Below are 12,449 nucleotides of genomic sequence, written 5' to 3'. Positions count from 1 at the left end.
GACAACTGACCAGTGCAGCTGTTAATAATGTTAATAATGGCTTCCATCTATATCTGACGCTGTTATTTTAGACCGTGTACCATAATATTACTAATAGCTAGTCATAATATTCAAGGTACCAGACTTCATCTCTAATTTCAGATATGACCATCTTCCTAAATCCATACTTCGTTCAACAGCAAGGACAGGTGAATACCCATAAATGGGTAGATGTACTTGACATGAATTCATCACCCTCCCCACCCACCTTCTGCAGCATTCTTGCATTGTTTTAATTTAGTCTGTATTTCGTTCTGCAGTTCTAAATCCATCTGCTATTAGTATTTGGATAACTTTCAAATTGTACTTGGCACTGCTTCGGTAAATCCGATATTGCACTAAATATCTATATAGCCATTAATTAGAAACTAAAAACACTTATATTATGTAATCAAATTATTAAAGGGTAAGTTGGTCTGATGTTGATGTAATTATATTATTATAAATAATGTTCATAATGATGTAGCTATAAAAAAATTAGTTGTAGAAAGTCAGCACGTTTTTCAGAAGCTTCAAGAAGTATCAAGCAACTTCATGTATTCTATAGCCTTTAATCAATAGTTAATTATTTTTCTACCTTTATGAAAGTTATAAACAGAGAGACAATTCATGATTTCTTTGACTTTTAGTTAATTAAAAGAACTATCTCTCCTATCCATAAAAAAGAATGGTGCTCCAGGCATCTCCACAAGCGTACATGACCCTATTTGATAAGAAGGCATGAACAAAATTCTGTCACAATTTATTGTTAAAAATGGATTCAAAATAGTACTTTTGCCTAAAAATCGGATTACTGTCTAAATATGTTATTTTTGACTTGGTATATTTTTTTTTGTCAGACACTGTTATGGGAGAGGGGGGGGGGGCATCTTTGATATCTGAACAAGTTAGATACAATATTTAAAGGTGTAAGTATGACATGACTACAGCTGACCCCCCCCTCCCCCCCACAAATTTGCGATGGGTATGACTGTGGACCTGTGGTATATATTCATGTTATTAATGGCTGATTCCCACATGACAAAATAATAATTTAAAAATGTGTAGAATGGACTTAGTAGATGTAAAAGGTGGCCGTTTAATTTCGCATATTTTACCGATCATAATTGATTAGAAATTACAATATTTTTTTTAAAAATGAATACAAATCACTTTACATACTAATTATGTGCTTTTAGACCCAATTTTGTCTATTTCAAGGTTCAAAAGATTAGAGGCATACACCCTTTAAATTTGCGACCTATGTGATTATGGTATTTATTGTTTCAGGTCCATGTTTAAATATAGCCTATCTTACAGACTGTAAGTTACATCAGCAGAGTAATAATAACATGGCTGCAGACATAACAAATACAGACATATCCCTGGTACAATAATCTTAAAGTGGTATATATGATAATTAGTTAATTAGTGGTCAGTTAATGACTGAATATCTACAGTTTAATTAGCCAGGGTACCTAGTGAGGAATAAACTTACATCCATCCATGCATTTTCCCATATATATATCATCGTAAAAATATGAAAATTAGATATTTTTGAATTCGTTTTTCGTTTTCTTTTTTTAAAAAATATTTTACTGACTCAATTTCATTATTTTTATCTAATTATTAGTACTTTTACACATTCTCCTCTACAATTCTAACCGAAGTTATATCCATTTAAAGTTTACTTTGGTTTCTATTAATTTTATCTTGCCATCTTTATGTGTCTTAAGACAAAAAGTAATAATAATTCTACTATCTTTTTCGTACATACCAGACCATTCTTCATGAAGATTTTTTAAAAATAATATTATATACTTATATGCTTATTTACATAACAATATACGTTCACATTTCCATGTGGACGAATAAAAACAGTCTTTAGTAAGACTCTTTACATCAAAATATAATATGTTGAATGATCTGGCTTATTATGCCTCTATAGATTATTTACAATATCGTAAAAATCTTTATCTTACAGTTCATAATTCAATGCAGTCTTCTACCAAAATAGATTTAAGAGAAGTTCTTGAGCAAAAAAAAAAAAAAAAAAATAATCCATAATATTTTGGAATAAATGGACTCACCAAAGAGGACATTCCTATACACTGGCCTACATGAAATAGTCTAGTAATAATAATTAGCCAGGCAGAACAATAAACAGCTTGGACCATTAACTTGATTTTACTAGTGCCATAACTATCTCTATCACACATAGAATCTAATTATCAACAAGCACACAGTCGCTGACTCATTCACTCACTCGTAAAATCCACCAAAAAGACTGGATACACAAGGCTCGAATATTGCAGTTTCGAGAGTTGAGAAGCATGTTTCAGGAAATTGTCTTGAAGTATGCAGTTGGAAGTGTTTATTTCAATCCAAGTGCCATATGGTACCACTTTTATTTCACTTTTTATGTTATTCTTCATTCAAATATTTTTAATGGAAATGGCAATCATTCCAAATTAATTAACTAAGGTAACAAAAATATCAAAGCAGCGCTTTCTTTTTGTCATTTGGAATATATACATTTACAATTATATCTGAATGTAATCGTACCATTATGGAAACATCCGTTTGAGTTAAATAAAGCAGAATTAATTGGTTTGTAGGAAGTGTAGTGCACGGAAATGTAGCCAAATTTTGTTTGATGTTGTAACTGGTGTACTAGAGGGTCATTATAGATGTATGTCTGTCATGAACATCCTGTGTCAAGGGGGAACTGGGTAGTTGAACACAACATGTACATGTATTATCTAGTAATAGAAATATGAGAGAGGCAGAGAGAGAGATAGAGAGAGAGAGAGAGAGAGAGAGAGAGAGAGAGAGAGAAAGAGAGAGAGAAATGGGGTTTAATGTCCACTCGACACAAACTAGGTCATTTCTGGACTAACATATGGTTTAATTTTATTTCAATAATTCGCTTGCGCGTAGGAGTCTTTAGAAGTGGGAGGAAACCAGAGGACCCAGAGAAAACCCACAAGGTTGGACAGGCGACCCTACTGCTCATCACGTACAACCAGGGATTCAAAACCACGCCAGTTGACTTAATGACAGGCCTTATGATACAGCGCGCACGTGCTAACCATTCGGCCATCCAACCCCCCCTAATACAAATATACTCGTCTACATCTATCCAAATGCAACATTATGCATTTTTCATTTCAAATTGACCCAATACCAAATAAGAATTCCAAAACCTTTTAAAAAATCTCCTCATATTTGACCTTTGGATTAATAATATATGTTTAAACGAAGTGGATGTAAAATGGAAGGGGTCACAATTTAACATAAAGTAGCAATGCCTCAAAGAGACTTCAATTAAACTTACATTATGCAAGAGCTAAATCTGCCTCTTGCAAGTCCTAATTTAGGCTTCATTATTCTTTATTAAACTCTTAAATAATGTATCTTTAAGTTCAATTTTATTATGTACAAAGATTTGATCTCCTTTGACATATTATTTGGATGGAATACCCGTATTCATTTCTGCAAAAATCAACATGGCATTATATGGTAATATTTAAACATACAAGTTGCAATATTCCATCAGTTGTCTGGTTGATGATGATGATGCATGAATGAATGAAAATTTCTTGAGCTGTCATGTTCTGGTGTGAGACTGGTTAATCATAGCATTGTAAACATATTTATTGACACCATGGGGGAAAGCAAATCAATGAAAAATGTGTAGTTATTCATCCTTAATTATACATGGTCCCTGTGATTCATACATAGTAATGGTCCACATTTTCACACATGTTGCAAATTACGGCCATTTGGGAAACCTAATAAATAATTTACTTTCCTCCTGCTCTTAGACCTCTAAAATTTCTTTTTTTTTTTAAGTAACGAATTAAAGAGTGGCTTTAGGAATTTTATGATCATTATTAATGCACATCTGTACATGTGATGAACGTGTGAAGTTCCATTAGTTTTCAACTCTTCGAATCATCTATCAAAATCTATTTTTTCATTTTTATGAAACCTGAATACGGGATTCCAGAGACCATAATCAAGTTACATACAGAATACTTCACACCTAACAGTAAGTTGAAACTCAATTGTCAAGTCCACACACTATTATCTTACTATTTTGTAAACCAGACTGGAGTCTTTTATTACTTTTACAGATCAACTATTTAGGCCATAAAAATGTAACATTCTGGCTCTCGGACAATCTTTACAAAAAATTTTGATACAAGAGGGAGGTTTTTAATTTTGTCACTACTGGGCTAAATGAATTCTCACAACACATTTCAAGGCACTAGTTCATCGGGATTTTCCGATGTGGTCTCCCCTTGTCAATGAAGCAAGACGGAGGGCCTGACAAAGACAGCTGTCTAATTGTTCGGATGGGAAGATAAACCGAAGTCCTGTGTATACATTAGGGGATCACGTGGTAAGTGGCTCGCTAGCCTGGAGGTCGAATGTTCGATCCCTGCACTGGCAGAGAAAGTTCATCCAGATTTTCCGGCGTGGTTCCCCCTTGTCAGTGATGCAGGACGGAGGGCTTGACAAGGACAGCTGTCTAGTCCTTCGGATGAGACGAAAAACCGAGGTCCCGTGTATACATTGGAATGCACGTAAAAGATCCCTTGGCAGTTGGAATTCTATATAAGAGTAGGCGATAGTGCCGCTGCCCGGGCAAAATTTCCCTCATAGCACACTGTATGGCGTATGCCCGTCTTCAATAGCCCAGTATAGGAGCAGAACAGTAGAACGTTAAACCCCATTTCATTTAATTTCATTTGTGTATACATTGGCGTGCATGTAAAAGATCCCTTGGAAGTTGGAATTAGATATAAAAGCAGGTTGTAGTGCCGCTGCCCAGGCAAAAATTTCCCTCATAGCACACTGTATGGCGTATACCCGTCTTCGTTAGCCCAGTCAGAGCATAACAGTAGGACGTTAAACCCCATTTCATTTCATTTCATTCAAGACACTGATTACATCTATCTCATCATGTTGTTTATAGGAATGTATGATTATCCAGTGTCATTCATGATTATCCAGTATCATTTATGATTGTCAGTAACCATTTATTAGAGTTGCGTACACCTTTTGCTTCCTGTCACTGATCGAAAATAAGACTTTTTATTTTCTATTTTTTAAAATAAAAACAGGTCATGCGGCACTTTTTAATTGACACAAGATTAACTGATAACCAGAATATATATTTTTTATAAGGCCTTAATACTACATTTTTTTTATTTGTACCATAAATTGCAAACAGTCAGTAAAGTCTCCGGAGACGACGACAGATTCTCTGACTCAGTAGTACAGAATAAAAAAAACCCATTAAAACATAAAAATAAAATTATTTATGAAATCCAATACTTGAATATATAAAATCCACATCCATAATAAACCCAATCTAATTATATATAAGCTATTCTAACATAACCTATTAAATACATGCCCCATTAAATTTACAACAAACAAAAGATTGTGTATCTTCCATTTTAAAAATTTTAGTCACCTATAAAAATACTTCAAAGAAGAAATATATTTAATATTTAAAACGTTATGTATTTCTGTTCAACTCATTTCACTCCACTTACAGTCATTTTAAAATTATCATAAACCATTTTCTGACTTTCTTTTGATGTGGGGTCTGGAATAAATAGGTCTGTAGCAAAGTATGATGGTTGCTAAGTGCATTTCATTATATCAAGCCATGACATAAATTTAGATGAATAAAACAGATCATAAATTTTACTTACTTACTTCACAAGAAAACATGAGAAAAACGGGCAATGTCACAATTTGTTTAATAGGAAAAGATGGGCCTATCAAAAGAAAATATATACAAATCCAAAAACACTTCTAATCTCATTAAAAGTTTCTTAAAATATATGAAAATCTCAACATCTTTGCACTAAAAGATAAATATTGTTGAAGAATTTGCAATGTGGATTAAGCTATTACTTGAATTCTATTTTTGCACAGATAAATGCAGTTTCTGATACAAGAATGTTCGTGTCATATCGCATTGTATCGTTTTCAAGCATTTATGCAATACAGGCTGCCAAAGACTGAAACATATTTCTTCAAAATGAATGCTAACAAGATCATAAAAAAGTGTGATAACTCAGGAATTCTGAAAAATTAGGCAAATACACGTTTCAAAGCAGAAACCAATACTGAAAGAATTTTCACATACATGTTTATAAATTAAAAGCCAGAAGTTTCCAAATTTTAAAAACTTAAGATAATGTAAACCATCACTATCAAACTGCTCCAATGCACGATTTTCGGTTAATACTGGTACAAGTATCAAACAAAAACACATAAATGTTTATAACTTATTCGTCAGATTGCAAAGTAGAAATGAAATGAAGGCTAATGAAGACGGGGGCTAAATTAGAAATTTCCTAATTTCAAATCAAACTGTTGATATCCTCAACCATCTATACAAAAATGTACTATGCTTAATTTTAATTTATCCAAAAAAAAAATACGGTTAAAAGTTACTGCATGTTCAAACTAAGGTAGCTGCACAACTAAAACAAGAGAAATCTTCGCTGTACATCTGCTAATCACTATTGTATTAAACATTTCCTGTTATTCAAACGACCAATCTCGACTGACATGTTTCAAATCCAGACCTGATTGTTCGGAGTAGAATAATTATTTTTTGCTTGAGTAAATGTCAAATGTGACAGTAATAAAAATGAACTATCAAATATTTTGACAACTATTTATCCCCAGTCCTGATAATCTTGTCACAATTTCTTCTCGTCTGGTTCAATTCGGCTAAAAGTCCACAGAGAATATCCTTTGTAATTCTATTTTAGAATCAACTGACGTTATTTCATAACTGTCAAACAGACGTCAAATCATCTCTATTTATAAGCTATGTCTTGTCCTCAATGTCAGAAAAAAAACCAACATCAATAGCATACTAATTCTGACATTCATCGATGATTGTCGAAACTTCCAAGAGAACGGTGTGACCGTATTCTTGAAAACTTGAACTAAAATATCTTAAGAATGTAGCCTTTTCTTTGGTAGTGAGCTTAAAATCTGGGCTAAGAATTTTGTACCCAGTCAATAAAATATTTCAAGTTTTCATGAATATGTCCGTTACATGTAAAAGTATATGAAATAAGGTTCTAATAAGGGTTCGTACAAGGGCTTCCACTTTGTACTCCACAAATTCTACTAGTTAATCAATACTTCAATAATCTAAGGATGAGGATTTTCAGCATTAAATAAATTTATAAACATAGTTTAAAGTGTTTTATCTTGTTTTTATCACCCCATCACAAAACTAGATGATTTTCTTTGCCAGACACTGAAAACTAGACGATTTTTCCGGCCGGATCCTACACCTTGTCATGTACAAACGAGGAATCGCAAACCAGACTACTTGGTTCAATGACAGACCTTATGATTTAAAGCGCATGTGTTAAACCATTCAACCACCCCACCCCCCTGACAAGTGAAAAATTTAGCTATGTAAAATAAATACCTCAATATTCAACTTCTGTTCCACTGTTCCTTCGTCCATGTTTTCTTTCTTTTCTTCATCTTCACCCTGATCTAATTTTAACACTCGGGACGTATCAGTATCTAATAACTTCTGTGGTGGAAGGTCAACTGAAAAATAAATTTAAAAATTTCAATAAATTAAGAATGTATATCTGTCAATAATCACTTAAACATACATTATGCAAGAGCTAAATTTGTCTATTGCAGGTCTTTCTTTAGGCCTGAAATGTTATCTCAATTATTAATTAGACATTAATTAACCTATCCACATCATAATCAACTCTAGATGGCATCGCTAGCCTGCGATCTTTAGTGGATTATGAGCCGATTTACTGCATAACTTTCCTTCACGATTTCACGATTAAATGGATAATCGAGACTATGCTGTTTATCGTACTGACTTTAGTAATGATGATCGAGGCTAGGCGGAAATTTCAATCGCTTAGTTCTCGGTTCATAGTGGATCAATTTGAATGAAATTTTCAGCAAATTGCCTTTACATTATCTAGCTTTTAACTATTATAGTGAGAACTGCCAACTCATTATCAAATCTCCATAATGTATCTTTAATAAGATAGAAATTTTGAGAATCTTTATTTTTCTCAATTTTCTTTCAATCTAATCTCTACATATTTTAACATGGAAGCCTTGTGACGATAAATAACACAAATTTTTACATCAAGATAGGAATAGAGTACAACATCTCGTCAACACAATCTTTTGGTCATTTTGAAACTAACATATGGTTATTATTTTTCTGTCCAAATGTGCAATGCTTAGGAGGAGAATTTTCGACAGACAGTGGCATTTCAACTACCAAGAGTTCTTTTACGTGCACTGCAGTGTGTACACGGTGGGGATGGCAGTTTTTGGACCCATCCGTACAACTAGGCAACACTTTCTTTGTAAATGACATAATGTCAATACTTTAATACATAGTTAGAGCCTTTGATAATATTTCAGAAAATTTAGATATTTTATGCATTTAGATTAAAATCTTTAACTGGATTTGCATAAACATCTTTTTGTTACAATATTTCACAAAGGGTAAAATAAATGACTCAAGTCATACAAACAATGCAGCCAATGAGTCAGAAAATGCATTTCAAATTGAAACTAATTTGAAAAACCATTTCTCCTAGATTATGCACATCACAAATTTATAAATGTATGATTCAAAGTTCTCTGGGGAGTTCAATAATCAGAGCTTTTCTTCTTTTCTTTCGTATGAATAAGATATGATAATAAAGACCACATGTTTGACATTATAGAAAATGAATAGAATTTTATAATTTCTAATATTTGATAATGAGAATCAAATAACTGAATCATATTAGAGAGATGAGTTTTAATGTCCACTCAACACAAATTAGTCATTTTGGGACTAACATATAGTTTATCTTTAATTGAATGATTTAAAATTGTGTGCAGTGCAGTTGGAGGAAAAGAGTGGGTTTGAGGTAGGGTGGGGTGGGGTTGAACAGGCGACACTACTCCTTGTTACATACTATCAGGGAATCGAAACCACACCACTTGACTCAATGCCAAGACTTTCTGATACAATGCGTACATGTTAAACCATTCGACCACTCAATCCCCCCCTTCAATGTTAAGAGATTATACTAATGATCTACAAAGCATGCGTTTGACCACTATGGCTGCGGCAGAACATAAATGAGCTGAAATGAAATGGGGTTTAACATCCTACTTCACTCCAATGACTGGACAAATGAAGACGGGCATACGCCATGCAGTGTGCTAAGAGAAATTTTTTCGAATTTGTAATGTCAAGGGTTCTTTTACATGCACACCAACATTTACACAGGACCTTGGTTTTCTCGTCTCATTCGAATGATCAAGCTCTATATCCTTCACCATTGACAAAGAGAAACAACGCCAGAAAAATCCTAAGGAACTTTCTTGGCCTATTCCAGCTGCGAACCCAAGGCCTTCTGTTATCAACTCGGTGCCTTACTCACTGAGCCACCACAGGGCCAAATAGATAAGCTAGACAGCATACCCTGCTTAAGTCAATTGTCAGATCAAATACAGCTCTGATGAAATGGGGTTTAATGTCCTACTGTTCTGCTCCAACTGGGCTAATGAAAAGAGGCATACGCCATACAGTGTGCTATGAGGGACATTTTGCTTGGGCAGCAGCACTACAGCCTACTCTTATATGAATTCCAACTGCAAAGGGATCTTTTACATGCAGGCCAAAGTATACACGGGACCTCAGTTTTTCGTAGCATTTGAATGACTAGACAGCTGTCCTTTTCAAGCCCTCCGTCCTGCACCACTGACAAGGGGAAACCACGTCGGAAAATCCCCATGAACTTTCTTGGCCAATGCAGGGATCAAACACACGACCTCCAGGCTAGCGAGCCAGCGTCTACCCACTTAGCCACCGTGGCACTAAATACAGCTCTGAGGATGGAAGACATGTAGTGTACATGTAGAGTACAGCACATTAAACTACTTGTCTGATCCCATAATAACAGCAGAAAAAAGAACAAAATAAAGAAAAACTTCACATTCTAACCTGTATTAAAAGTTGAATCCAGTAAAAACTGTTGAACCGATTGTTTTGTATACTTGTATTTTTGATATTTTTTACATTTAATTTTTGACATAATACCACCCATCTCCACACTTTTGTTCTCTTCAAACAAAATCTCAAACTTCACAAAAATATTTCATTAATACGTTTCTAGTTGTCGTTTTTTTCGTCTTCTTTTTCCGAAATTACAGATTAATCACAAGAAACTATAGATATTCTTCATCAAATTTCTACTTTCAATTTGTCGATCAAAAACATGACCAAGTTGAATCCCCACAAGAACTATAGATCGTCTTCATCAAATTTCTACTTTCAATTTGTCGATCGAAAACACAATTAAATTAAATCCTCACAACAAACTATATATATATATCTTCTAATTTCAACACTATCGGGCTTAATCCTCTCAATCCAGTATTTCAGGTAAGAGATTTAAGATAAGATCACAGCATTATCTATTAAGACAGACGTTGTGTAAGACCTTATATCTACATCTCGACTACAGGTGTATACTATTAAAACAATCTCTCAGGTATGATAATTAACTGTAACTTCTACTACTAGGCTTGTTGAGTAGATTCTGTCACTGTAATAATTCAAATATCTTCCACACAGTCAAAGATTTAACAAGCTTTCCTCATTTGTCACTCTACTTCATCAACATGTACTACTGCTCATGGTAAATGACAGTCACGTACAATATGGTGACAGCTTTCACTTATTTAACAAAATTTAATTTTCAACACTGAAGACTTTTTGAAAGATAAAATTATACTTTACACAGGTTTGAATTATTGAGGATTAATTCTTTTAGTGTTAAATTTAAATAAATCAGAAAGATAACTTCTTAAATTATTATTATTATTAAAAGTCCAACATTAACGAATAAAGGTTAAATAGATATCCAAAAGAATCATTCTTGAGTTTTACATTTAATTATGTTAAATCTGTAACATATCAAGAAAATATAGATTTTGAGACCATACCACAATAAAAATTACTTGTATTAAAATTTAAAAAAAGCATTTTGGTCCAACAATTATTCAAGTCAATCAATTCTAATGTAAGTTATGTTCATTTCAAGTTTATATTTGATACTACAATCTTTATAAGTGTCTTAGATAATAATTCTATATTTCATTCATACAATTCACCCCATTCTTCAAGATGGGTTCTTTTTATATCTGAATAAGTTTTTACATTAAATTACTACATTTTCAATATTTGCGATGATCTGACTTACTACATTTTTACTTTCTTCAATATTTGCGATGATGTGGCTTGCCTTAGGTTTAAAATGGTATTTAGTAATTGAACTGGAATATACAGGTCACAGTTCTACGGAATACAATTACTGTTTATTACAGTCAAAACATCGTTCAGGAGAGAGAGAGAGAGAGAAATGGGGTTTAACGTCCACTCGACACACACCAGTGGGAGGAAACCGGAGGACTCGGGAGAAAACCCACGAGGTTGGACAGGCGACCCTACTCCTTGTCACGTACAACCGGGGATTCGAAACCACGCCAGTCGACTTTATGATACAGCGCGCGCACGCTAACCATTCAGCCATCCAACCCCCCTCATCGTTCAGGAATAAGCAGTAATTGTATTCCATAGAATCGTGACCTGTATATTTATTTATCTCTCAACATAATTCACTTTTAAAGAGTTTTTTTTTTTTTACACCTGTTATGAATTTTATTTCCGTGTTCTATTTAGTTCTGAGACTATTAATTAAAGAAATTTTGAAGGAATTTAGTTCTGAGACTTCTGAAGAAATGCATTTCTGAGATTTTTAAAGAAATTTAGTTCCAAGACTTTTAAAGAAATTTAGTTCCAAGACTTTTAAAGAAATTTATTTCCAAGACTTTTAAAGAAATTTCTGATTTTTAACACTTTTAAAGAAATTTATTTCTGAAACTTTTAAAGAAATTTATTTTTGAGGCCTTTTAAGAAATTTCTGATTTCCGAAACCTTTGTTGAATAAAATTATTTCTGACAATTGAAACTCACTATTTCACCGAGAGAAATATCCTTTTAAAAAACCTTTTCTCCAAAGGAATGATTCTTCAATATTTCAATATAAATTTAAATGAATCACAAAGTTATTAAGGTAAGAAACTTATAAGCTTAAATGAATCACAAAGTTAACTACTGCTGTAAAACATCTGATGTTTTATAATCAACGTCAGTTCTCATGTCATTATAATATAACAATCTAGCTAAAGTCTCTTAATACAAAAACCTTCTAAAAGCTCATTAACCTTCTTTTAATAACGTATGCAAAAGATATCAAATCAAAGACGTAAACCACCAAAAGTATATTTCAATCAGGTTGATACAGCCGGAGATCAAAGAAAAACCA

General features: G+C 33.2%; 1 protein-coding gene across 7 annotated transcripts in view; it reads right to left on the bottom strand.

Annotated features, from left to right (window-relative positions):
* The window catches only part of LOC126814976 (protein naked cuticle homolog 1), a 91,709-nt gene that overhangs the window by 25,639 nt on the left and 53,621 nt on the right, over positions 1–12,449 (bottom strand). For 5 of the 7 annotated variants that reach the window (XM_050540466.2, XM_050540467.2, XM_056099553.1 and 2 more), the window contains one exon: positions 7,502–7,629. In XM_050540466.2, coding sequence (XP_050396423.1) covers positions 7,502–7,629 — 128 coding nt within the window. Of the gene's footprint in view, positions 1–2,108; positions 2,258–7,501; positions 7,630–10,063; positions 10,238–12,449 lie in introns of those variants that run through there. The other 2 variants (XM_050540468.2, XM_050540471.1) reach the window with 2 other exon arrangements.

This window comes from Patella vulgata, chromosome 3, assembly GCF_932274485.2.
Source record: "Patella vulgata chromosome 3, xgPatVulg1.2, whole genome shotgun sequence".
NCBI classification, from domain to species: Eukaryota; Metazoa; Mollusca; class Gastropoda; family Patellidae; genus Patella; species Patella vulgata.
This window is presented reverse-complemented; position numbering and strand designations above follow the sequence as displayed.